Raw genomic sequence first — 25,494 nt, 5'->3', positions numbered from 1 at the left:
CTTCTGGCAGATTGACCTCATGGCAGAAATAAGCAGAAATAACTATTAGTTAGTTATTAATTTAACTCTGCAGCACATGATGTTAAGACTCAAACCATTTTACCCAAATTAAAAAATACAACAACGGTTTTTGGATGTTATTTTGGATTTTCTTTGTTGCCGCTTCTATCACAGCATTAATAAAAATGGTTAAATTAAATATTAAACATGTTTTCAGGCATTTGGTGCAATGCTGCTGCTCGGGTGACACAAATATGACAATGTGCAAATCATATAAATTAACATGCAGCCAGTAGTTACTTATGAGTAGAGACACAGCAAATTCATATTTTGATTATAAAAAGAAGTGGACACTGTTAGCAACGGCCTCCACCAAAACAAAGCGTTTCGGTCTGAAGAGGCGGACATGACTTGCTGTTTTCGGGGCGGTACCATAGCAACACGGAGGAAGACAGCAATCTGGATTCAGCCTCCCAGAGAAGAAAAAGTGGCGGAGAGAGGAGGCCACAGAGCTAAAGAGGGCCGGGTGGGGGGCAGCAGATATCATTTTACTCTTGATTACAGCAATATGGAGGGGCCCCCAACGGCCGAGCTGGGTTACTCCTTAAGTCCAGTGTGCTTTGCTCTCACAGTTTAAACAGCGTAGGCAAGGTAACTACTTGACCTGCTAACATACATGTCATCTCTCTTGTGGGTGTTCTTAAAGCTAGCTGTTCATGTGTGTGAATTTAGGTCATTTATGTGTCAGGTGTGCTAGTGTGTATGTGTTTCTATATACAGCATCGACAGGGTTTAATGCACTTTTCCTTCAGGCTGCTGGGTTGTGGTGGAGGTACCGGAGTCCTCCCCCCCCCCCCCTGCCCTCTATGTTGGACTTCAGAGAGCATGTTCTTCCTCTTTCCTCTCATTGGCTAAAGCACCGTCCATGTCAGGCCACAGATCCATATTTCTGCGCAGGGAGGTGAGCACCTGTACCTGCAGGTTGGAGACGGGCTCGGGGGAGGAGGCCAGAGCTGCTGTGGCCATGGTGCGGTTCAGCAGAGGGTTGGGAGGGTTGCTGCTCGGGGGGTGTGTCGCCTTCCAGTACGCCTCCAGGTAGTCAGCCAGATGTTCACAGGCGTCCTCTAGCTGGTTCTCGTCCAGGATGATGTCAAACAATTCCTGCACAGAAATATAATTACTATTATATATATGATTAAGGTGAGACACTACGATGAAAGAAAAAAATCCCTTTTTTTCCACCTGTATTGTATTGCAAAATGTGTAGAATTTCACAATACCTGTAAAAGGTTCTTTTCTCACAGCAAGTATTTCTCTATCTCTAAATGAAAAAATCTTCCCTTATTTGCACTAAAATACACCAAACTGTGCAGATCCTTTCCTATCTATATTATGGGAAGGGTTATTGTATTACTCAGGTCACAAAGCATACTCACAGGTGGACACTGGGCCAACTTGTCTGCTGCCACCATCTGCACATTTAGGTGTTTAGCCTGCGACTTCCCCCTAGATTTGATGAGCCTCTGGAGGACCTGTAATGAGACAAAAACAGTGTAGAGAATCTTCTAAAGCAATGTTATAGGTAAGGGTAGGTAGACATTTTAAATCCAGAGAAAAAACTAAAAAAGGGTTGCATGACTTTACTTGATCACATATAAGTGGATACATTTCCCTGTTTGAGTATGTTCAATGATCCTCACAACTTTTGTAGCCTCATTTAGCCACCTGTTAGCCTTTTTATGACACTTTAAAGCTTCAACATTCATGAGGTAATTTACTGAGAAATCTTATCTAATAGAACCAAATGTTAACATTTCTTAAGCCTGTGTTACCCACAAACTTTCTTTGAGGCATCAAACCATTAAACTCTAAGAATCCCATTAAGCAGCACAATAGCGTTTCAGATCATGGAACCAGAAGTGAACAAAATGCTAACCGATTTTCTGGGTTTAAGACGTATTTCTGCAGCACACTGATACAGAATAATACAGAATTACATTTGAAGGGTAATGCTCAAAAACGCCACTCAAATAGGATCAAAAGTTTTGATTTAAAATATTTTTCGCCATACCTTAGGTGAGGCTATTTTGATATAGACGATGATGGGAGCCAGGGAGGTCTTGGCCAGCTGAGAGGGGTGGTTAATCGTATCTGCATCCAGGGCGACCAGCTGGAGAGTACGGGCCAGCTCAAAGATACGTTCAATCTCACTCTGCACCTCCGCTGAAAGGCCAGCACACAGAACAGACAAGTAAATTCAGCGAATAGGCAAAACAATTTGGTAATCTATCGTTCTCTTTGAGAAGATATGTATATCAGCCAAAATGTTTCTACTTAATCATGCATGATTAAGATTTTAGAAGAAAACATTTCCAAGCGCATGAATTAGATTGGATCACAGTTACGTTCCATTTATGCAAAGCTAAATGGAGCAGAGCAGCATCGTCATTCTGTTGCCACCTCTCAACACTTACAATTACCTTATGGTGTCCTGATCTTTTTTTATTTCAAAGGAAGGAGGGCACTTAAGAATGAGATGCCTTGTAATCACTTGTAATAAGAGCACAATTTTTCACCATGTAAATAAAACTGAAAAAAACACCCTCTTAAAACAAATTAGGTGGAACATTAGTTGTTGTTAGCGCTAATGGGCACAGCAGTAATTATTCTATCAAGTTAACCACTCAAGTCTCTGCACTGCTTGGGTGTTTTGTTTTCATTGTTCCTCAACAACAGCCTATAAGAGCTGGTTTTTCAGCAATTTCAGCGCACTCCCCCCACCGGTGTTTTTTTATCAGCCTGTTGGTAAGGAGAGAGATTCAAAGTGAAAACAAGAATTGAAAGCCTCGCCTGTCTGGGCAAAACCTCAGCCCCTGTGAGGTGTTGGCGCTGCCAAACCAGTGGCAGGGAGATAACAGGGGCAAGGCAATCTGCAGAGAGCCGGGGCCTGCAAACATTGCAGCAGCCTCCAGAGGGCTGAAGGATAAAGAATTCAAGATGGAAGCAAAATAAACAGGACGTCAGCCGAGTGATAAGACCCATGAACTTTTACTCATATAAAGAAATAGCTGGCAAGGTTTTCATTACCTCAACAAAGACTTTTGCAAATTCGGATTTAACTGCAGAGAGAAACTTGTTCCACTGCCATGACCAGACAGAGTGCATGAGGTGAAGTCCAACTTTTATTGAGGCTATCCTTGTATGATTGTGCTCAGACAGTATATGGATGATGGTAGGTCATAAAAAGGGTGGGAGCATTATGGAAAGTATCGGCTTCCATCTCTGCTCATTCCCGCTCAGTTTAGAGCGGTTGCCAGCCGCCCTGTTGCCCTCCCACAGATCTCTCCCTGCTTTGGTTTTGTAATACTTATCTTTTGTTAGAAACTACAGGCTGTCACACAGAAGTATGAGGAACAGAGAAACTGACAGGCAAGCAGACGCGCAGACAAATGATGTATGAGCAAATAATGAATATAGTGAGAAGAAAAGGGAAGTGAGGAAGGAGAGAGGCTTCATTGTTTTGTTGCAAGTAGAGCATACGTACCCAGTACGTCTGAATCAATACAGAGTAGTAGAAGAAGAAGAAGAAAATGGGAGGTGGAAGAGAAGGAAGGAAGATTGGGTGATGGATAGAGAAGACAGGATGAAGAAAGAGAGAGGCCAGATCAGACTCAGACAAAAAGGGGTATAAAAGGGGAACAAAATTGACACTTTCTTTGGATGATTTTGCCTTCATATCTATCTATCTATCTATCTATCTATCTATCTATCTATCTATCTATCTATCTATCTATCTATCTATCTATCTATCTATCTATCTATCTATCTATCTATCTATCTATCTATCTATCTATCTATCTATCTATCTATCTAAGAAACACAATGAAAGCAATAAACTTATGAAACACAGACATTGAAAACCTCTTTTGCAACATGACATGATGAAAATATATATTTTTGGTTTGCTTGCTCTGCACTGCAATATTTTAAGCTTTATGATTACTCAAATAACTAAATAAGAGTCCAATTACTGTCTTAGCTGTGGAGTTAAGGGCATTTTTTTGGGTGATTTGTGCAGATCCAAAGTCACTGTATGTAGTCCTACCCAGGCTGGAGCGGGTACTGGAGCGTTCAATGATGGTGTGTTTGCTGGGGTTGTTGAGGACTGAACGTTTGGCCAGAGATATGTCTGCTGTCACCCGTGTGATGGATATCCTGAAACGGATATCCAGTACAGCAGTCATTACAGGGTTGGCAAACAGAAGCCAGTTAAGGCAGAGCGTACAGAACATGATGGCTGCAGAGAGCAAATGGTCTCACTCTTACCTGCCCTCAAACTTGTGTTTTAGGAAGTCAAAGAGCGCTTTCTGCATCATGTCTGTCACCTGGAGACGAAAAATCGGGAGTAAGACAACAAACTATAAGAGTAAACATTAATGCAAGACAAAAGAATGTCGGCAGAGGTGTACAAAGTACTCTTAAGTAAAAGTAGTAATTGCTTAATAAAAAGTAATTTGTTACATGTAAAAGTACTGTATTCAAGATTTTACTAAAGTAAAAAAGTAATTGCATCCAAATAAACTTACACAAGTACCAAAAAGGGAAATTTGAGTTCTGTATCTTGCACATAACTGAATTGACATTAATTCGAGGGAGTAAAAAGTTTAAAAAATCAGGTGAACTGTAGTGGAGTATTAGTTAGTATGAAACAACAGAAAATATTCAAGTCAAGAACAAATGTTACTCAATTACAGTACTTAAGTAAAAGGTACTTCTCCTTGCCTCATATCCTTTGAGTGATGGTCCGACGAGGATGATGGGTCTCATGGAGGGAACCACGTCGTATGGGGGAACATGCTCCATCTAAGCGGGAGAAAAGAGAGCACCAGCATAAGGGTGAGCGAGGCTGTTATGTTGTGCCTGCGTGTGCATTTAAAACAGCTCGAACAGGTGAACACTCACACATATATCAACATTAACTCAACACAAAAGCGCTCTCTTCCGCTCTGTGAGCGGTCAGACTCATGATGGATTGTGGGTTTTTAGACGCAGGAGTCCATTCGTTTTATTGACTGGCTATGAACGGTCAGAGACGGAGATCAATTTCTCACTAAAAGCACTCGCTTCTATTTCTTAGTCTGCGTTCTTACATCATTTGGGTCCATAATTAAACCACCAGACGCTAGGGTGTCAGGATAGCTCTCGTGGACGAGCTGCTACTCTAACACAGGCGTCACACTTCACGCTTTTCTTTTTTTGTTGTGCATCAGCACCTGTCAATGTATTACTGCCAGAAAAGGCTGAATTGAGATGTTATGGTAAGAATCCACTTCCTTTTACATTTGTATTTAAACTATTTATTTTTCTATTTGTTTTTTTAATCCTCAATTCCAATTTATGCTTGAAACCAACCATAAACACAATGTGTTCACAGCACAAATGTCTATGGAGGCTTTATAAAAACTGTACACACAAACAATGAAAGAAATCTGAGTGTTTTGTCCATATTACAGTTTAGTCTTATCCCCATGTAAAGAACCCTGTACAGCCTGTGGATTTCATCAAGCCATTCTCAAATGGATAAACCTATAAGCATGACATCATATAGAACACCCACACACAAACCCAATTTATAATGTGATGCTTGAACTTGAGGCTTACTTGTACATGAAATGAATGATTCATCTTTAAGGACTACATAAGTATTTGTTTTATTTGAAATTAGCTGGTTTTCAATGACAGTGGGGTGAAAACAGTCCTATATGCTTTGTGAACATTAAAATTGGATGGATTTCTTTTTAGATTTGTATTCCAAGCACGCCCCCTCGTCCGTGTGTGCTGTGAGGCTCTTGAAGCAGTAGATAGTGCTGGAGTGCTCTGCTCCACTACATTACATTACATAAAGCGGAGAAACGGAAGCTCATTTCACCTCATTCGTATTCACAGAGGCTAAAAATACATATTTTAAAAGTTTCCAAATGGCTCTTGTCTCTTAAGGGGCAGAGCTGGAGCACTGAATATAACAATAGCTTCTGAATACCATGAGCACAATTTAGTGTGGTGAGTAATGGAGGAGGCTGTACATAAAATAGATTTGGATGAAGTTCAATATTACACTTTATTGTCCCTCTTTAACATCAGATCCTTCTAAAAAACAAATTGCAATTATTGAGTTTCTTAAAATAGAGCGACAGCAGCAAAACATTATTTTTTACATTTTAACTTGCGATTTTGAATAGATATTGTTGACATATCAGTATCTAGATAATGCTGTAGATATGTCTCACTGCAAATATTTACCATATCAAATACATAGTTCCTACTGCTGAAGGACAGTTAGATTGAATGCCGTCAAAAAAAAAATGTAATCGACATTTAATCAACCATTACAACAGCCATAATTATATATATCTTTAGGAAATGATGGACATTTTCGTTAAATGTTTACTGTAAAACATTTCCAATCCTTGTTTCAAGCGAATATACAGTAGGCTACACCTGCTCTGAGCTTTTCGACCGCAGACAAAATGTCAATTCATATGATCCTATTTCCCTATACCAATGCAGTCTAAATGTAAATGTTTTTATACTTTTGAAGGAACCGTGGGAACACAGGGATGTTGTTGATTTTTGATCTTAGAAGAGGCTAATGTAGAGATATTGTGGTCCACAGCTATCCAGTCTACATTGCAGTAATTGAATGATGAGTTAAATGCCAATATCTGTCGCTCCTATCATAACTTGTCTTTGCTCTGCAGCCTTAACGTGTCATTTAAATTGTGCTGAAAAGCATTAAAACAGCTGATTGTCCGCTACTGTCGTTTAAATCATCCGTCATAAATGGAAATGAGAGCATGTCAGGATGTATTACTGTTACACTCTGACTAACAGGGTCTGGGATAGAGATACACCTGCATCTGCAAACTGAGAGCTTTGATACAAGCTCTGGGGATTTGGCAAACTGTGATTTACAAATTACATGCCAATATTCCACAGATTGATTTCATACCAACACAAGAAAGAAAATGGAACACTGAGACAACAGAGGACGAGGAGTCAGAAATGTGAGAGGTTAGTGTTGAGATCGAACCACACTCACCGACTTCTGTTTCTGTTTAGCTGGGCCACCTACAGTACCATTCCACACAAAAGCCAGAAGGGACAAAAGAAAGCACAAAACACAAAAGCACATTTAGTTATTGACATGATAGGATTAGTGGGGAGAGAAGCTGTTATTGATTCAAACAGAGTTTATAATGAATGCCTCCTGTGGCTTCATTTTAAAATAGATTCAGAAGGATATGCAGCAGCAGCCATTTCAGGATATATCAGTTAGTTTAACGCCTCTCCCAGCGAGCAGGCACAGTAACAAACAAACAAACAAACAAACAAACAAACAACAAACGTATCTCAGCGTTACTGTCAATACCAGAGCCTGAGGGGCCAAACAGTGTTAGATCCAGCTACAGGTGTGGCAGGGAAAGTTCAGTTGTGAGCAGTTAGTAAGAGGGGAAGAGGAGATTAGAGCTGCACACATCTCGGAGTAGGGGTCAGATGCAGGAGGGGGTCTGGCGATGTCCAGCAGCCCTAATGTTACCTTCTTAAAGAAGGGCAGTCGGTGGGCGTTGGCCTGAGGGGATGTTACGCTGCCTGACATGCCCTTGGGGGAGCGAGGGTCACCCTGGGACTCAGGGGGCTCCTCAGCATCCAGGTCGAGGGGGTCAACGTCAAAGGCCACAGTGGACATGTCCATGTGAGCTGACGGAGGGGGGATGGTGCAGAGAGAAGAAGAAGACGAAGACAAAGACAAAGACGAAGACAAAGACGAAGAAGAAGACGAAGAAGACGAAGAAGAAGAAGAAGAAGAAGAAGAAGAAGAAGAAGAAGAAGAAGAAGAAGAAGAAGAAGAAGAAGAAGAAGAAGAAGAAGAAGAAGAAGAAGAAGAAGAAGAAGAAGAAAACAGACAATGAATAAAGGAAAGAAGAGAGAGAGAGAGAGCAAAAAAGGGCAAAGTAAAAACAGGATGAGATAGGAAAAGAGTCAATAGAATGTGAAATGCATCCAGAAAAAGGCATGGAAAAAATGGCATATACTGAGATCAAAACAAGAAGATATTCTATGATTTAAATTGGAAACAACATTGAAAGAGAAAATGCACAGATGAGGGGTACAATAGCATGAACGGAATAGATTCAGCGTGACAGTAAAAGCAACAGAACTTGGAGTATAGATGTGTTTAGCAGGCGGCTGCAGAATCGACAAAAGTAGTAGAAAGGAAAAAAGGAATCAAGCTGAGAGGGAAGATGGGTGTTGGAAATAAATGTGTGTTGGGATTATTGTTGGTGATTCAGGTGTGGATGGGGGAGGGCAGACAAGGCTGGCAGGTGTCCAGTTTTAAAGGAAGTGTTCAGGACTTTGTGAAACACACTTTTTTTGCCTTACAGATATTCAGGGCTCAGAACATTTATACCACAGTAATATCAAACAGCTAAATCCATTGTCTTAACACTAGTTATGTTATAAGCTAACAAGACAGTCACAAGAAGGTAAATAAGCATTATTCCTAAGATGTCAAAAATATCTCTTTAGGTGCTGTATACCTTAACTAGGTATACAGTATTAGACAGATGGGCTTTCCGGGATACAGGTGTTCTGTTCAGTACAGTCGCTCTAGTTAATAAAAAAGTATATCAGAGTATGTTCCCCATGTTTGCACTTCTGGCTGTCTCTCTGGATATCGAGCAACTCTTCGTCATCCTGGCGATGCACACACAAAAGCCAGACATACTTGTCAAGTTAAATGAGTGTGGTCAATCCTCGGCTTTATTTCAGTGCCGTCCTGTGTGCTAATGACAGACCTCCTAAGACCTCGCTCACATCACAGAGCAACACACTGAGATGTGCCGTGATTCATCATCATGCCTGACTAATTAGCTAATTAAAATCTTCATCTAAATATCAGGCGCCTGTCTCATCACGCTTTGTCTCACACACACACACACACACACACACACACACACACACACACACACACACACACACACACACACACACACACACACACACACACACACACACACACACACACACACACTTGTCTGACAGTTGAGAGGGAGGCCCCCTTGACCTCACCTGTGCCAGGTGGGGTGGGCCTGCGGGTTCCCGTGGCAACATCCAGACTGGAGCTTCCTCCAGATTTACTGTTATTGGAAAAAAAAAAAAAGTGTGGTAAAGTAAAGACCAAACAGCATCACAATACTGAGGACACCGTATTCATCCGGATGTTTATTTTTACCTAAACATGATATATGTTAGATTTCCCCCAGCCAGGAGGGGGCTCCTCATAGTTTACAGTGAACAAAGTGCTGTATAGGACTCCTGGTATTAAATAGTGAACAGAACAAAATCGGGAAAAGCAAGACTGAGCTTCTGACTTTAGTAATAATGTCATTTAAGTAATTAAAGTTTGGGTAGGTGACTTTTTTTATGCTTCATCAGGCAAAAGTTCCACAATTATCTCATCTTATTGTAATTCAAGTGGTGTGAGAGAAAATGAGTGCCTGCACCTCCTCCTGGCTCAGTTTTCAGGCATTACAAAAGCTTCTTAATTTTCCAGAAAACAACATACCAAAGGGCACCACTTGAGATATAATAAGCTTCAAAGGTTATTATGGAATGTTTTCCGTATCCTGCCAAAAATAAAGTACCCCGTCCAGCTTTAAGAAATAAAGCGAAATGCCTGTAAAAATTGTATATTAAAATCCCATCAAACCTAATTATCGTATATTTTTTTTAATGATAGCCAAGCACACACATACATTCCTGGAGAATAGGAAATAAAACCTACACTTCAGAAATCTATATATACAGTATATACTGTACATATTGCAGTTGTAGTGGAATACGGTGACTCACTGCAGTGCTGGTGTCTATTTAAGGAAGATTTACATTGCCTGGTGGGTGATGTGTGACTCAGTTTTGACCTGTTTTGAAAAGCTGGGTTGTTGTTTGTGACACTGATACTGGAGCTGCCGAGGGACTTTAACAGTTACCTGGAGCTGAGTCGGTTTTGTCTCATCCTCTGCTCTTGCAGCATGCGGGTGTTTTCCAGTTTGACCGGGCTGGGAATGAAGCCCACTTCACAGCCCTCCTTCACCAGACGTCCGATCCACCAGTCATTGTTGTATTTCTGCAAAGAGACAGGCATCTGTAACCAATGATCCACCAGCATTTTCCTTTCCACATGCATTATCACTGGGTTGAATTAAAATGTACACATTCAAAATAACTTGGACAGTGCAAGGAACAATGAACAGAACTGTATCTTTCCTACTACAAAGCCTGTTGCTTTTGGAAAGTACACTCAAGTGTAGTAGAATAGATTAGAGTAAACTTTACTGTTTCTGTGTAATGTGTTCTGTGTCAATGTAAGGTTGCTGAATGAAGTATTAGCCCTATGTGGACCTGAGCACTTTGAGCCACACTTTCTTGCAAAGAAGTGTTATGCCTTATGTCAGTAAACTAATTTTATCTAATCAAACAAAATATTTGTATTCAGAAAGTAAGAGCAATACTTGTGTTACTTTACTTTTTTCTCTTATTTCACCAAATTTGTTTTACTCAGTTCTCCTTGCCCTGCAGCTCTTGTTAGTGTTGACGCTCACTCATGGCCTGGGTAGGGTTTTGACAGAACGAGACGGTGCAGTGACTTGCAGTAAAACATGATCCCATCCTCACTGCCAATTGTTTGAATCTCCAAGACCTGCTGTTGTTTCCCCTTAGACAATCCAGCAGCCTGGGATTTACCTTTAGTTCAGGATGAATAAGTACAGACTTCTACACTTAACTTCAGTAACAGATCTAGTGCTATACTTTCCGTACCGTAGTGTGTGCTCCTTGGAGAGTAAGGTAAGTTCATACCTCTTTAATGTGCAAGAAGTCTTTGGCCTCAAAGGATATGGCCATGCCCTGCACAGGAACGTCATCACTGGGGCCGGGGTTGTAACCGACATTTGTCCGCACAGCAAACGCCACCGGTTTGGTCTGGAGCAATGATGGGAAAGACAGATATTAGTACACAGATGCTAGCTCAATAAAACACAGAGTTCAGTGTCCCCTTGACAGAGGAGATGAGGTTCATTAGTGTAGAAACAGTCAACACTGATGTAAAGATTATGCAAAAAGAATGATTATTAAACCAACACTTCCCATAACGGGTGGAGATACAACAGTTTATCGCTGACCTTTGCTTTCTCAAGTGTGGCGAGGGCCTGTCTGTCAGCCTCCTTCCTCAGAGCCTCGGGGTCCTCCTCCAGGGACACGTCCGAGTCGGAAGGCCGGCTGGTGTAGGAGTCTGCCGAGCCCTGAAATGCATAACAAGTTTACATAAAGGTGAGGAGGAGAAAAGGACAACATTGTTATTAATCAACCCTTGAAGGGAGCATCAACACCAGTACAGAGTACAGAGAACACCAAGTCAATTGTGATGAACACAGTGCAGTCTGGGTATATGTCTGAACATCTGCTGTCTAACCCGACAACCTTTTTGTTCATCTTTAAGTTTTCCCAGTGCTCTCTTCTTGAGTGTAAAGAAAGACGATTGTGGCTCTGCCTTTGCAATTTAATTTGTGGTCAAAATGTCAAGCCTGCTTTGAAAAGCACAATTTACAAAGACACAAAGGGGCCTCAGCCTTCATACTACATGAAAGCTGACTCTGTGTAATTTGAGGTGGAGCGGATGCATAACAACAGGCAAACATTTCCACTGTAGCTATAGTGAGGCAGAGCAGTTTAGTCTTTTTTCAAAAGAACAACAGATTCAATGTGTGGAAGTGTCAAGTAGAGACAGAAAAACAGATATAGAGGGAAAAAAATGACCTGAGGACTTTTTTATAATATTAGTTTGGTTATTCATTTCACATGAAGTGGCTACAGTTTCCAACACATCCACCACTCATGTACAGTAACTTGACTCTGCTGACCCTCATCCAGACACCCATACCACAATAAAAACCTGAGCCTGCTGTGAGCCTGCGGGGCCGGCCTACTGTACTGTTCAGCAGAGCAGCGCAGAGAGGGAGGCAGCCTGAACTTCTGTTCTCAAGTGTTTGAGTGTTCCAACTTATATAACAATCCCACTTATTCTCCTCTTGCTGTTTTATTTTAATTTTTTCAGCTGACAGGCTGCCTGGCGCTTTGTAGGAGGTGCCGACAAGAATGCGGACAGCTGAATGTGCCAGGCAGAACAAGTGAGTCACTAGGTGTGGGCTATTAAAATAGAGGTGAGAATGCGCAAAGATGACATACACCATATGCAATGATGATGAAAATTCCCATTGCATGATTAGTCAGAGATTTCACGTAGTGAGTACAAGAAATGTATCTCTGTACAAGGGCTGCGTATTGTTTCGATATTGGTGCCGACATGAGACCATGAGTTTTAGTGTTTAAACAATAACTTTACTGATACCTTAATGTGTAATATAAATGAATTTAAACACGTTTTCTTTTTCTACTTTGGAAAAATTTCAAACTGCCCAGCACCTTAGATGATTGACCCTAAATAAAATCTTAAATTGGAAAGACCTACCAATTAAGATCAAGGAGTATTTGAGGAAAGTAAAAGTATACATGCAAGTGTCATATCGAGCATTTAAAGCGATACTAAATCAGTGCAGTACTCTTAAGTACTGAGATTTGATACCCAGCCCTGCTCTGTACTCTGGGTTCATTGCAGCCAACTTGCTGTTTGAATTGTTTTGTATGCTTATTATAAAAGATAAAAACAAACGTGAAATAATCCAGTGGGGCCTTGTGGTAAAGACCATACAATAAAGCGGCAACATTCCTAGTTGGATTTTGGTTGGGGACATGTGTTGCAGGTCATCCTACTCTCTTTCGCTTACTTTTTTTTCAGTAATTTCAAAAGCCAACCATCGGGTACAAGTAAAATGCCAGGAGAAAAATCAATGAAAGTGGCCTTGATGTCGTTCCTCAAGAGAAACATTGCAAGCCGAGTGCGCCTGAAAGGTCTAAATATATCGAGAGAGAAAGACTGGTCATATGTTGATGAGTGAAGCATGTGTGTTGTGCGTCAGCGTGTTTCGCATGTATGCGTGATGAAACTGCCTCTACACCTTTGATTACCATACATTCATCTCTGTCGGATTTCACATGAAACAACTGAAACACAAGTGTTGATTCTAGCTCAGCCACCTGTTGCAGCGAGGCTTTGTGACTTGGTAACAGCACATTAAATGCAGACACTCCCTGTTGCTAAGGACATGGCTAGCTAGCATCCTCAGGCTTCCACAAATCATCCCCACTTCCTGTTACATTCACTCAACTCAAACGCTTGAGGAGGCCTCCCACTCAGGTAAAAACCAGCTTGTGAGTGGCATGCAGCATCTAATGAGGACAGTAACAGCCGCCCCCATTAACCAGCTGTGAGTCATAGAAACCATAAGCGCTGACTAAGTGACGGTTAACAAACCTTGATGGGAAACCCACAGGATTATGTTTAAAGAATAAAGAATGACGTCTGAAACAACCTGTGACAAACTAGCTCACTACAGCGTGTGATGCAGCAAAATGTAGTGCGAAAGAGAGAGTGGGAGGGATTACTCTTTGTGTGTGTAAGTGTGATTGTGGACAAATATGTGTATGTGAGTCACTCAGTCATCCAGTTGATTCATGTCACATACAATCAGAGGAAAAGAAAACAGTCAGGGAATGAAGAGACCAGAATAATTGACGGATTCATCAGCAAATTTAAAATAATTATATAAAAATAAGGTACATGTGAACGAGGGACAGCGACTGATCAATAACCTCTCTGCACCCTGCCCCTGAAATCCTTCAGAGCGCGATGACAGACGAAATAAGCAAGAAATCATTCCCTCCACTTTTCCATTTCTGACACCCTTCCCTCTCTTCTCCTTCTTCGCCTCTCATGCCATTAGGTTGTGTCTCTAATTTAGCTGCTTGCTTCACTTCACATACAGCTCCTGTTCAAAATAGCTTCAGGTCATCAGCCTGCTGAGATGCTTTCCTATTGGCTGTGCCATGCGAGAGACCCCAGCAGTGTCATAGTAACCATCACTGCGGCTTATAAAAGGCAATTTGAGCTGCATCAGTAAAGAATAAGGAAAGCAGTTATTTTAATCAATATTCAGTTGGGGAATGAAACTGATCTATTAAATACTGCACTTAAGTACAATTTGGAGGCACTTTTTTGAACTTACTTTATACTTTTATTCCAAAACATTTCACAGGAAAATATTGGTCCTTTTAGTCTAATACATTTATTGACACATTTTGTTTCTTCAGATTTGTATTGTTATTTTTATAAAATTCTATAAAGTATGACATGTTATTATAAATTACACTAGACAGCAGTATATAAAGTCATAATAAGGTGCCTCGCTTTTACCAGCTGCAACATTAATGTGATCCAATGGAATACATTTACTTTTTATGTAACCCAATTTCACACATAACAAACTTGTCTTAAAATCCATACAGCAAACTACTGTAAAACTTTACAACCAAAAGAGAAAACTCACACCAAAAAAGACCAATTCATTAGTGAAAAAAGCAGGAGCGAGGGATTCCTCTGATAAGACAGACAGACATTCATGTGTCATGGCACGATGAACACATCAATAAGATTAATTCAATGGTATAATAAATATAATTCTGGAATTAGGGGCGCTTTTAAATAATTAGTATTTTTTACTTTTGTACAATCAGGTACATTATAATGCTAATGATCCTGTACTTTTACCTCAGTAAGATTTTGAAAGAAGGACTTTTACTTGTTGTTTTTAAACTACACTTACTTAAGTAAAATATCTGAGTTCTTCTTCCACCACTGTCAGTAGAGGGAAAAAACCCTGGAGGGAAATCAGTAGAGGGCAACATTACATGGAAGCTTTTTAAAAAGGTGATGAATGATGTTACAGCAGCCTGCTCAATAACTTGGAGGATAGCACAGAATAATCATGGCCTACAGGGAGTTTTTTCAAGGGAAATATCCACGTTTTTAGTCGAATAGTCTGAGTAATTTATGTTTTTGTTCATAGTTGAATTAAGATTTCTTGAGTCATTTAGTCATTTTTAATATACCCTTTTCATGCTGAAACGTTTCTTATCAAGAACCTTTTGAGAATATGTCTGGTAAACACAAGACATATGTGTTTGCATGATTCTTTGTGGAGAAACTTGATTAAATCAAAAAGTCGATCAGTCGACCAAATGATTCAATAATTTCTTTAATCTACCGAACTGAGTTGGCACAAACCCCAGAGAGTTATAAAAAAGGTAAAAAAAATAAAATAGATAAAACTCAGCAGATATTGTGAAAATTAACCAATTGTGTTTGAATGTAAACCTTCTAAGCTTTAATATTGAATAATTGGAGATGGAAAAAGAGACAGATGAAACTAGTAATGGAATAAAGTAAAAGAGCAGGTCTGCATTGTTCCTTCTGATGCAATGGCCTTTTTGTAAATGGGTTTAAGAACAAAAAAAGGAAATTGAGAAAAGGGGGAGTTGGATAAAGTGGATTTGCATTTTTGGGGTATAGATACAGCTGCAATAGACATGATTATGATTATGAAAATACTGACCCAGCATGAAATTTGACTAGTTTTCTCTCTTTAAGATCTTTATAAAAAACTAAGAAATGCCCTGTCTTCATGTTATAGGAACAGATCATCAGAACAGGAAGACACAGATAATTTATTTGTTTTAGAAAGGACAGGAGCATCACAGCAGGGGTTGTCAGACTTCACAATGTATGACTAAGATGTGATTACCATCTGAGACACATAACACACAACACAATCTGCAGACTCCTATCCTGATATTTAAGCAGATAAAAATATCTCCATACTTATCAATTCAGATCATGGGAAAATAAGGTGAGAAAATGATCCATTTGCTTTATCTTGACCCCTGTCACCAAACATTTCAGAGAAAAAACAAGGATAAGAAACCAACATCTCATTTCAGATGGCTGAGAGCAAACCAGCATGCATTATCAGTCGAGCTGTGTGTATTCACATCACATCCAGAGTGAGATTAGCTCAGTGAAGACGAGTACAGGAAAGAAAACAGGGCCAAAGGGGGAAGGAAAGTGAGAAAAAACTCGTTCAACAGACAGATGTACAAACTGAAGAATAACAAAGGACAGATTTTGTCTCATGGCCAGTGGCTGTAAATGGCCCTAGTTCTTTTTTTTTCCAGTCACAGCAGCGTCATGGCAACCAAATGGACCGTGTGGAGATAACTAAAAAGATGAGTCATGGACTGAACTCATTAGAAATCCCCATTTTCACAAATAAGATAATAAGCAAAAGAGGGAGTCCATAACATGGTGCTCCTTGGAAATTACTTTCAGTCAATCTGATTAAATTCAACCTTAAACAGAAACAAAGTTAGGGCTGGAAGATATGTTCAAATCTTGTTGTTTTTCAGGACTCAATTTGAGTCATGATTAGGAATCGTATCAAATGTTTTGATACCAATGCCAACACAACACACTTTTTCCATTTAGTATCGTATGCCAGTCTTCTCAATGCATCACTAACTTGTTGGGTTAACACAAGCGGCTGTAGAAAAACAAAGCCTAAATTATAAAATCAAATAAAGAAGATTCATATGATCAAAGAGGTATTATCTAACCAAGTATGAAATGACAACTTTATATTTTTCTATGTTTTTTGGATGGATATTTGAGAACTCATGTTCAATACCCAGCCTAAGTGATGATATATAATGTAGGAAAATGTGTGAATAAGGTAGAGGTGAACTGAGCAGCCAATCAACTTTAAATAATAGCCATTATTTTAAATGTATTTGTAATTTAAACTGAACAATATATATGTGGGACATTACTTGCAAAACTCTGTTCAATTGTTGAATGGTTACATTTAACAATTACATCAGAAACTTCAACGACTAATTATTTTACAAGGTCTCCATCATCTCCACTGCTGCAACGATCACTAATCAATAGTTTAAAGACATTCTAGTTTAAAGCTTCTCAAATGTGCTGGTTTTCTCAGTGTCATATCATATACTACCATACTGTATATAAGGACTCATTTTGATGGATTCAAATATTTCAATTAATAATTACAATTTTAACATTGTAGTCCTATTCACCACAATAGGTATCCATTAAAAATAAAATGAAGTTGAATAAGCACTGAATTACATATTTGCGAAATAATTAAACCGTAGCCAACAACAGATAAAATGGTGTTTTACATCAGCCAACTGCAATAACATGCTAAAAGAAGGTCCAGCCAGGCAAGCAGACAGCAGTCAAGGAAGCCCCCTGAAATGGCCATGGTGCAGGCAAGGCAAATAGCAGCAGAGGCAACCGGTGGGACTGGAAGTCTAATTAAAAACGCAGCGCCTTTCCAGCAGCTGCGGTGCGGCCCAAAATGGAATCACAATCAAAAGAGCAAAGAAAGCCGCAGACCAGGAGCTACAGCGCTATCAGGATACGGGCTACAAGTCATATTCTCCTGTCATTGAATCTCAAAGCAACAGTGTCTGCTGAACTTTCAAAATTCACTCTAGATCCACACGTTCCCAGACAAACTCACACATACACTGCTTCCAGTTCAGTCAGACACAACACAAAAGCTTATCCAGATCCTTCTTACCATGACGGGCCTTTGAATCCTCTCAGTTCGCTCCATACCTCACTTGCCACGCTCGCCGCACCACGGCAAACCAAGGGGGCAACGCCAGAGTCCACAGACAGAGTTATGTGGGTGTGCGTGTAAGTGTGTGCGTGTGAGATAGCAGTCCCTAGTGTGTGTATCTGTCTGGTAGCTTGTCAAGTGCAGAAGTGTACATGTGTGTGTGTGTCTGTGTGTGTGTGTGTGTGTGTGTGTGTGTGTGTGTATATTTGTGTGGTGTGTGTGGTATGATGGCAGAGAGAGCCAGAAAAGAGTGCAGTATGTGTTAAACTAGGAGAGCACTCTCTTAACCTCCAACCCCTTCACACACACACACACACACACACACACACACACACACACACACACACACACACACACCCCTCCACCAACGTGAACCTTGTGTAGAGGAAGGGAGGAAGGTAGCAGGGGCTGGCTGGGGGGTCGGGTTGCAGGACTTGTGCTACATTTGCAAACTGGGGAAATATATTTAGCCCTGGCCGGTCAGAAACAGGGACATGAACACACCAAGACCCAGAAGGAGGCTTGGTATGCAGCTGTCAGCCATTCAATGCCCTGACTGACGTGGGAGAGGGCTGGGGCAGTGCCCAGGGAAACCCCCCTCCCCTTTCTCTCTCCCTTTGCTTCATTCCTCTCGGCCTCAACCTGATCCCATTCTTCCCAGCCCCTCTCTCTATCTTAGAAAAGAAAGGGGATTAGAGAAATGATTAGGACTGAATGTTGGCATTGATCTCCCAAGTTGACTAGACTCAGATTCACAAAGTCAAAAAATGGATTCAATTGTACTCTACCAATGTCACATAAAATGTTTCTCTGAATTTATCTTGAATTTATTTTACATTTAACAAGTCATATGTATTCATGTGGCCCAATATTACAGCCTCAAGTGGCATTACAGTCAGTACAGCATGGGACGCCCTCTATCCTTCGATCCATCAGTTCATATACAGTGTAGGAAATAAGTATTTGATCCCCTGCCAATTCAGTTAGTTTACCCACTTACAAAGAAATGAACAGTCTGTAATTTTTATGGTAGGTTTATTTTAACAGTGAGAGATAGAATATTAAAAATAAAAATCTGAAATTTACATTAAAAAATTATATAAATTGATTTGTATTTAATTGGGGGGCATAAGTATTTGATCCCCTTGCAACCAACAAAAATTATGGCTCCCACAGACCGGTTAAATAAGTCCTCTCGCTTTAAGAAAGTACTCCTGATGTCAACTCGTTACCTGGATAAAAGACACCTGTCCACAGTCAATGAATCAGTTAGATTCCAACATCTCCACTGAAGGCAAGACCAGAGAGCTGTCTAAGGACATCAGGGACCAAATTGTTGTCCTGCACAAGGCTGGAATGGGCTACAAGACCATCAGCAAGCAGCTTGGTGAGAAAGAGAGAACTGTTGGTGCCATTATTAGAAAATGGAAGAAGCAAAAAATGATCACCAATCTCCCTTGGTCTGGGGCTCCATGCAAGATCTCACCTCGTGGGGCATCAAGGGTCATGAGAAAGGTGAGGGATCAGCCAAGAACTACACGGAGGAACTTGTTAATGATCACAAGTCAGCTGGGACCACAGTAACCAAGAAAACTATTGGTAACACACTGCGCCATAATGGATCAAAATCCTGCAGCGCCCGCAAGGTCCCCTGATCAAGAAGGCACATGTAGAGGCCGTCTGAAGTCTGCCAATGAACCTCTGAATGATTCAGAGAAGGCTTGGGAGAAGGTGATGTGGTCAGATGAGACCAAAATAGAGATCTTTGGCATCAACTCGACATGTCATGTTTGAATGAAGACAAATGCTGACTATTACCCCAAGAACACCATCCCCAGCGTCAAGCGCAGAGGTGGAAACATGATGCTTTGGGGGTGTTTCTCTGATAAGGGGACAGGGCGATTCACCGCATCGAGGGGAGGATGGAGGGGGCCATGTACCATAAAATATTGGCTGATAACCTCCTTCCATCAGCAAGGACACTGAAAATGGGACGTGGATAGGTCTTTCAGCATGGCAATGACCCAAAACATACGGCCAAGGCAACAAAGGAGTGGCTAAAGAAGAAGCCCATTAAGGTGATGGAGGGGCTCAGCCAGTCTCCGGACCTTAATCCAATAGAACATCTGTGGAGGGAGCTGAAGCTTCAAGTGGCCAAGCTTCAGCCTCCAGACCTTAATGATTTGGAGAGGATCTGCAAAGAGGAGTGAACCAAAATCCCTCCTGAGATGTATGCAAACCTGATGACCAACTACAAGAAACGTCTGACCTCTGTGCTGTCCAACAAGGCTTTCTCCACCAAGTACCACCAATGAAATGCAAATGAATTTATATATTTTTATTAAATTATTTTCTGTCTCTCAATGTGAAAATAAGCCATAAAAATTACACTGTTCATTTCTTTGTAAGTGGGTAAACTAACTAAAGTGGCAGGGGATCAAATACTTATTTCCTCCACTTTATATATTTTTAAAAAACTACAATTAAAAGCCACAGCATCATTAAGCAATATTAAAATAAAAAATGAAAGCTATGCTTGCATTAAAGAGATCTTATGTGTCACTTTGTACCATCCTTAATTCTGTAATGGAGTGTTCCTTTTATATGTACATTTATACCACAAACCCAATATGCCAATGCCAACCCTGTGTTTGTGAGTCTGGAAATGCACGACTACTACACCATGCTGTTATCTACCTTATTTAAAATGAAAGAAACATTTGAATAAACTACTGTTAAAACATTTCCCACAAACTAGATATTAACCCTTCATACAACCATTACTAAACTAACCTATTTAAACGCCACATTAAGTGCAGATGCACACAATTTTTCTCAGAAAATACGTAAATGCACAATCTTTGAAGTTTTAAAATATCTACTGGATTAATTAATTAATAGGTGTACATAATCACCAATATGTTTTGCATACATTTTAGAATGGCCTGTTACTAATGTGTGATAAGACATGGGTGGGGTGGTAGTGAAGGGGGAACAGTATGTCCACTAGAGGGCGTCCTCTTACACACTGTAAGGGGCTTCTCAATGACCACACACCTGACCTCCTCCTCTCTTGTATTAGTAGCTGATCAACACAGTCAAGTTGGTATGGTGAAAACAAGGAGAGCTGTGAGAAGCCCCACCAGTTGGCTCCTGGTGCAGCCAGACACAGCAGCAACTGGGGCACCGCTAAGATGCATATGGCATGACAGACAGGAGGACTGCTCTTCTCTTCATCATCTCATACCTCTAAACCTTTCACATATGGCAGCCAAGCCAGGACTTAATCTAGGAAGCTATAGAGGGAAAAGGATGTTTCTTGGTATTCTGCTAATGGAAATCTTTCAATGTTCGATGGGTAAAATATCTGGTCAATGCTGGTCTAGTTTTGAGAGTCTTGAGAATTTGAGTTATGAGACCTGAATGCAAATGAGTGCTTCTTTGCCAAGAGTGTTATTTAATTAATGCAAAAAGGTTTGTGTTTTACATAAGAATCAAAATAACAGAAACTCCTTATAAATGACACCACATCTATACATTTATTGAGTGGCATTTTACTCTTTTGGTAGAGTGATTACAGCAGAGAGAGATGGAAAATAACAGGCAACAGCCATACCTCAATTTAGAGGCTAAATCGTCCATATTTTGAGTTGATAAGTCAAAACTGGGACCTAATTGGCCTCCACATTTCAAAGACTCCAAGAACTGTGACAGAGAACTACGCTTTTTCCTCAAAAAAGTACACAAATCAAACAAAGAGTATCCAATAATCCACTGCATTTAACCAGAAAATGGTGGTAATCAGTCATTGATAAATGTAGTAGATTAAGTGGACGACCGATAATCCACTACAACTCTGCATCGGTATTGGTTCATGTTATCAGGCTGAATATAAAGTTGATTACAGGGTGGTACAGAGACTTGTTAAGTTAATTAAATGCTGTATGATCAGTATTAAACCTGATTCATTTTGTCGGGTTATTCATTTTGTTTTGGTGATTGTTTTAAGAGGAATTTTGCATCTTGTCATTTAGATATTGGCACCTTGGAGCTATAGGTCTTTTTGAAGGACACACCTTTATAGTTCTCGATCAGGTCACTGCAGTGGGAGACATCTGATATGTGTTCATCATGACATGATTTTGTTTCATGTTACAATTCTAAAGTGTATTACATTTTCAATACAGCAAATAAACCATTTGAAGTAAATGTAATAATGCCTTTCAGTATATACTCAACAGCAAACATGTCACCTATTGTACACAGCAGCAGCAGACAGTCTCTCTGACGTAGGACAGAGGAGTGTGTTTTTGTTGAACTGGACACACAAACCAGCACTGCACAAACATGTAGGTTGCACCCCCCCCCCCCACACACACACACACACACACACACACACACACACACACACACCCACACACACCCACACACACCCACACACACACACACACACACACACACACACACACACACACACACACACACACACACACACACACACACACACACACACACATCCTTTCCTTCGTCTCCATCCCACTGTGCCTGCACACAGAGGGATATTCAGTGGCCTGGTTTCCATGGAAACCAGGCTGAGTGTACCAGCCAGCTCTACCGTTGGCTGATTGTGGCTCTCGTGTATTTGTGTTTGTATGTGGTGAGTGAGTCTGCACTGGCGTAGGTGTACTGTAAAGCCTATACAGGGCTCTGCTTAGCGTTGTTCAAGGGGAGGCTAAAAAAGGCTATATGTACAGAAACCTATAGGGCGCCTTTGTGCTTCTTCCTGTGACATTTTTTGAAATCTTAACAGGGTTTCAGAAACTGCACTCACATTACATCCACGGGTACATTAATATATTTTTGGTTTCTGTGCAGCATTTTAAATGTTTAAAATCCTTCCACTGCATGTCTTGATGATTGAAATGCTTTGCTAATGCGGGAGGGATTTTATTTTAGGAAGAATGAAATCATCATTACTATGCAGCTAATCAGTGTCTTGTACATTGTAAGAGATTATAATTCCTGCCTAACTTGCAGGCCCCAGTGCACGTGGTCTTTCATGAAGCGCAGTCTCAGTTAATGAAGGACAAGGCAGTAGGAGGGGTAATGTGTGTTGCAAAGATGCAGCTAACCTTTAAAAACCGCAGGAGAGTTCAGCTCCCTGGGATTTCTTTCTTCATTTTTTTCTACAGCAACCTCAGTACTGAACAGGTAAATGTCATTCAGCACGGAGCAAATCATTTGATCTCACAAATGAAGAGGTCAGAGAGAAAAGGGGAATTGTTTAGCTGCCACGCAGCATTGCTTTGAGAAATGTTATGTTAAAACAGGGTTGTGGTTCAGGTCTTGAGCTGTGATGCTTTAACCCTGCCTCCTGTACCTGCCGAGGAGAGAAAGTGTACCTGTCCGACAAAGCCCGGGAAAGTTATGCTTACTAGGTTATACCACCTTCTCAAAACAGAGCCAATAAATACATCTACATCCACAGACCAGGGTGGAGTCAGGGTCAGAGTAGTGTGTGTTGAGTCTAAAACACAGGGATTATAATTACATTTAGAATCCCAGAGAAATCTCGGTTGATGTCTCTCATTTCCAATTCTGTGACAATATGTGTAGCTGCAGTCACATGGGTTCTATTGTTGTTACCAGCAATGTTATCAAAGCCATTTCAGTGTGTGAGACACAGTATGGTATGTGGGCTGCCTGTGACAAACACACAGGTGAGGAGGGAAAAATACAACTTAAAAGAAAAGAAAATACAAAAAAGATATAAAAGGGTTTCATCGTTTAAAAAATCTGCAAAGATCTGCCATGTGCAAGATAGACAAAACTTGATAACGAATATGTTAATAACTAAACCCCTTTAACACTACTGTAAATTCAGTTTTGCTTGTTCAGAGGTGCCAGCAAGTTTCTTATTTAAAGATTATAGCCCACTGTGTGCATGCTTCAGACTTTCCGCATTACCCTTAAAAAAGTACTTATAGTTTGATAATCATTTTATTTGCTCTTGAAGTGAGTTTTATTATGTCACATCAATGACATATAGTCGTATACTGTAGTTGCTCTCAGACACATCTTCTTGCAGTAGATGTCGTCAGGAGGTATTGTATTACTTTTTTCAATTATATAAAAAAGCGAGAAGCAGTTACTCTTGACATTTTGAAAAGCTTGAAATTGCTTGTTAAAATGAAAAACATAAGTCTAAAATAATAATTAAACTACAATCTATATGGAGCTGCTGAATTCCCAGCATTAAAGACCTCACTTTGACTCCATTAAAACGTTATACGAGTAGTCATTAAATAAAATGAAGCTGGGACTCAGTCTAGCACCTAAATTAGTGGTCTGGAGGAAGGATTAAGTGTGAAATGTTACCTGTCGGACAAAGCTGTTCGAGGTGGTGTCAGATGAGGTGCTTCCATCAGAACGCTTAAATCGGCTCTTCCTCTTGCCATACTTTCCCTGCAATTGGAGAGGTTGGAGGGCAGGGGAGAGGAGGATAGGGAAATAAAGAGAAAACACAAAAAGTTTCATTGAGTGTCTCCAAAATAATCTTTCTTGACATATCTCTTAGTTAACTTAGTTTCCGGGGGGCATGACAGCAGTTAACATTTGGCATAGCATTTGTTAAAGCTTCTGAATATGATCAGGCAGTCAGATAAAACCAGAGATAGAGCAGCACAGCTCCCAGACTGGAGAGGAAGTCGACCAGATTAAATGTGTGCAGAGTGTCCATGAACAGCCTTCATTACTCGTCATTTTTCATGTTCAGATGCAAACTGGGACCTTGTAATCTGATTGGCAGACCCCTTGCAAATGGCCTATCCGGGTTGGGCAGAGGCCACACAACGCATTATGAGCCCACCCTGCCCACATTACCATGGTTACACAATCCCGACTAATTACATTTGTTGGAAGCTCATCAGGAGACTGGCTGTGTTGTTCTTTCAGCGTAAAAAAGTGCTGGTTAAGATAATGCTTAAAAAATAGACATAGAAAATTAACACGTAGAATGTGTTCATTTTACTGCACTTACAGCAGGGGGTGTCACACTACAAGCGTCTTGAATCGAAAATCTGATATTGATAATGTGTCCTATTTAGATAACACCCACACCATACTTTACACCTCTATGGCCGCTATAGAGCTCTGTACCTAGGTGTTGACATACTGTATATACAAGAATTCAAAGACAGTAAAGAAGAGCAAAGATGTGCCTTCTGAGGCTGCAACCTTAAGTAACAAGGTACAAGGTAAGAAATAAAACCCTTGTATGAACTCTGTTCTTTGCAGGAATGCTTTGGTAAACATATTGTTTGGTGTGTCTCTCTTTAGCCACAAATGTTCACAAACACAATCACTTTCGGGAAACCAACCAGCCCCCTCTCCTCTACCTTGCACACAGATCCTTTACACACGAAAAACCCCTGCATATTACCCAGTAGCTGCTTTAAACCTGTCCACATGTGTTAACAACCCGCCAACAGTAAGCTCTCTTAGACATACCAGCGCCAATATACACACGCTAATACAAAATCACACTGTTATAAAATCTGTTATTCCCTCACCTCCAAAAATTGAGCTTGGGAGTCCTTTAGTAAACCTTCTGTTGATCAAAAATAAGAGATCCAGCCCTGTGTGTCATGCTTGATTTACTGCTGCTGATAGTTAGGACAAATACACAGCAGGATGTTCCAAAGCAAAATAACAGTGATACACCCAACAACAACTTCTGTGTGGTAAACATCTGCAAGTACAGTTAATAGCTTTG

General features: G+C 40.5%; 1 protein-coding gene across 3 annotated transcripts in view; it reads right to left on the bottom strand.

Annotated features, from left to right (window-relative positions):
* Nucleotides 1–25,494, bottom strand: part of cacnb1 (calcium channel, voltage-dependent, beta 1 subunit) — a 31,490-nt gene that overhangs the window by 2,943 nt on the left and 3,053 nt on the right. Inside the window, exons 2-13 of one of the 3 annotated variants that reach the window (XM_063904463.1) lie at nt 24,099–24,185; nt 11,244–11,363; nt 10,921–11,043; nt 10,053–10,189; nt 9,133–9,200; nt 7,598–7,758; nt 4,783–4,863; nt 4,327–4,385; nt 4,106–4,215; nt 2,072–2,223; nt 1,437–1,532; nt 976–1,161 (exon numbers count right to left, since the gene is read on the bottom strand). In XM_063904463.1, the coding sequence (XP_063760533.1) occupies nt 976–1,161; nt 1,437–1,532; nt 2,072–2,223; nt 4,106–4,215; nt 4,327–4,385; nt 4,783–4,863; nt 7,598–7,758; nt 9,133–9,200; nt 10,053–10,189; nt 10,921–11,043; nt 11,244–11,363; nt 24,099–24,185 (1,380 nt within the window). Of the gene's footprint in view, nt 1–975; nt 1,162–1,436; nt 1,533–2,071; nt 2,224–4,105; nt 4,216–4,326; nt 4,386–4,782; nt 4,864–7,099; nt 7,129–7,597; nt 7,759–9,132; nt 9,201–10,052; nt 10,190–10,920; nt 11,044–11,243; nt 11,364–17,678; nt 17,914–24,098; nt 24,186–25,494 lie in introns of those variants that run through there. The other 2 variants (XM_063904464.1, XM_063904465.1) reach the window with 2 other exon arrangements.

This window comes from Eleginops maclovinus, chromosome 16 (genome assembly GCF_036324505.1).
Source record: "Eleginops maclovinus isolate JMC-PN-2008 ecotype Puerto Natales chromosome 16, JC_Emac_rtc_rv5, whole genome shotgun sequence".
Taxonomy (NCBI): domain Eukaryota; kingdom Metazoa; phylum Chordata; class Actinopteri; order Perciformes; family Eleginopidae; genus Eleginops; species Eleginops maclovinus.
This window is presented reverse-complemented; position numbering and strand designations above follow the sequence as displayed.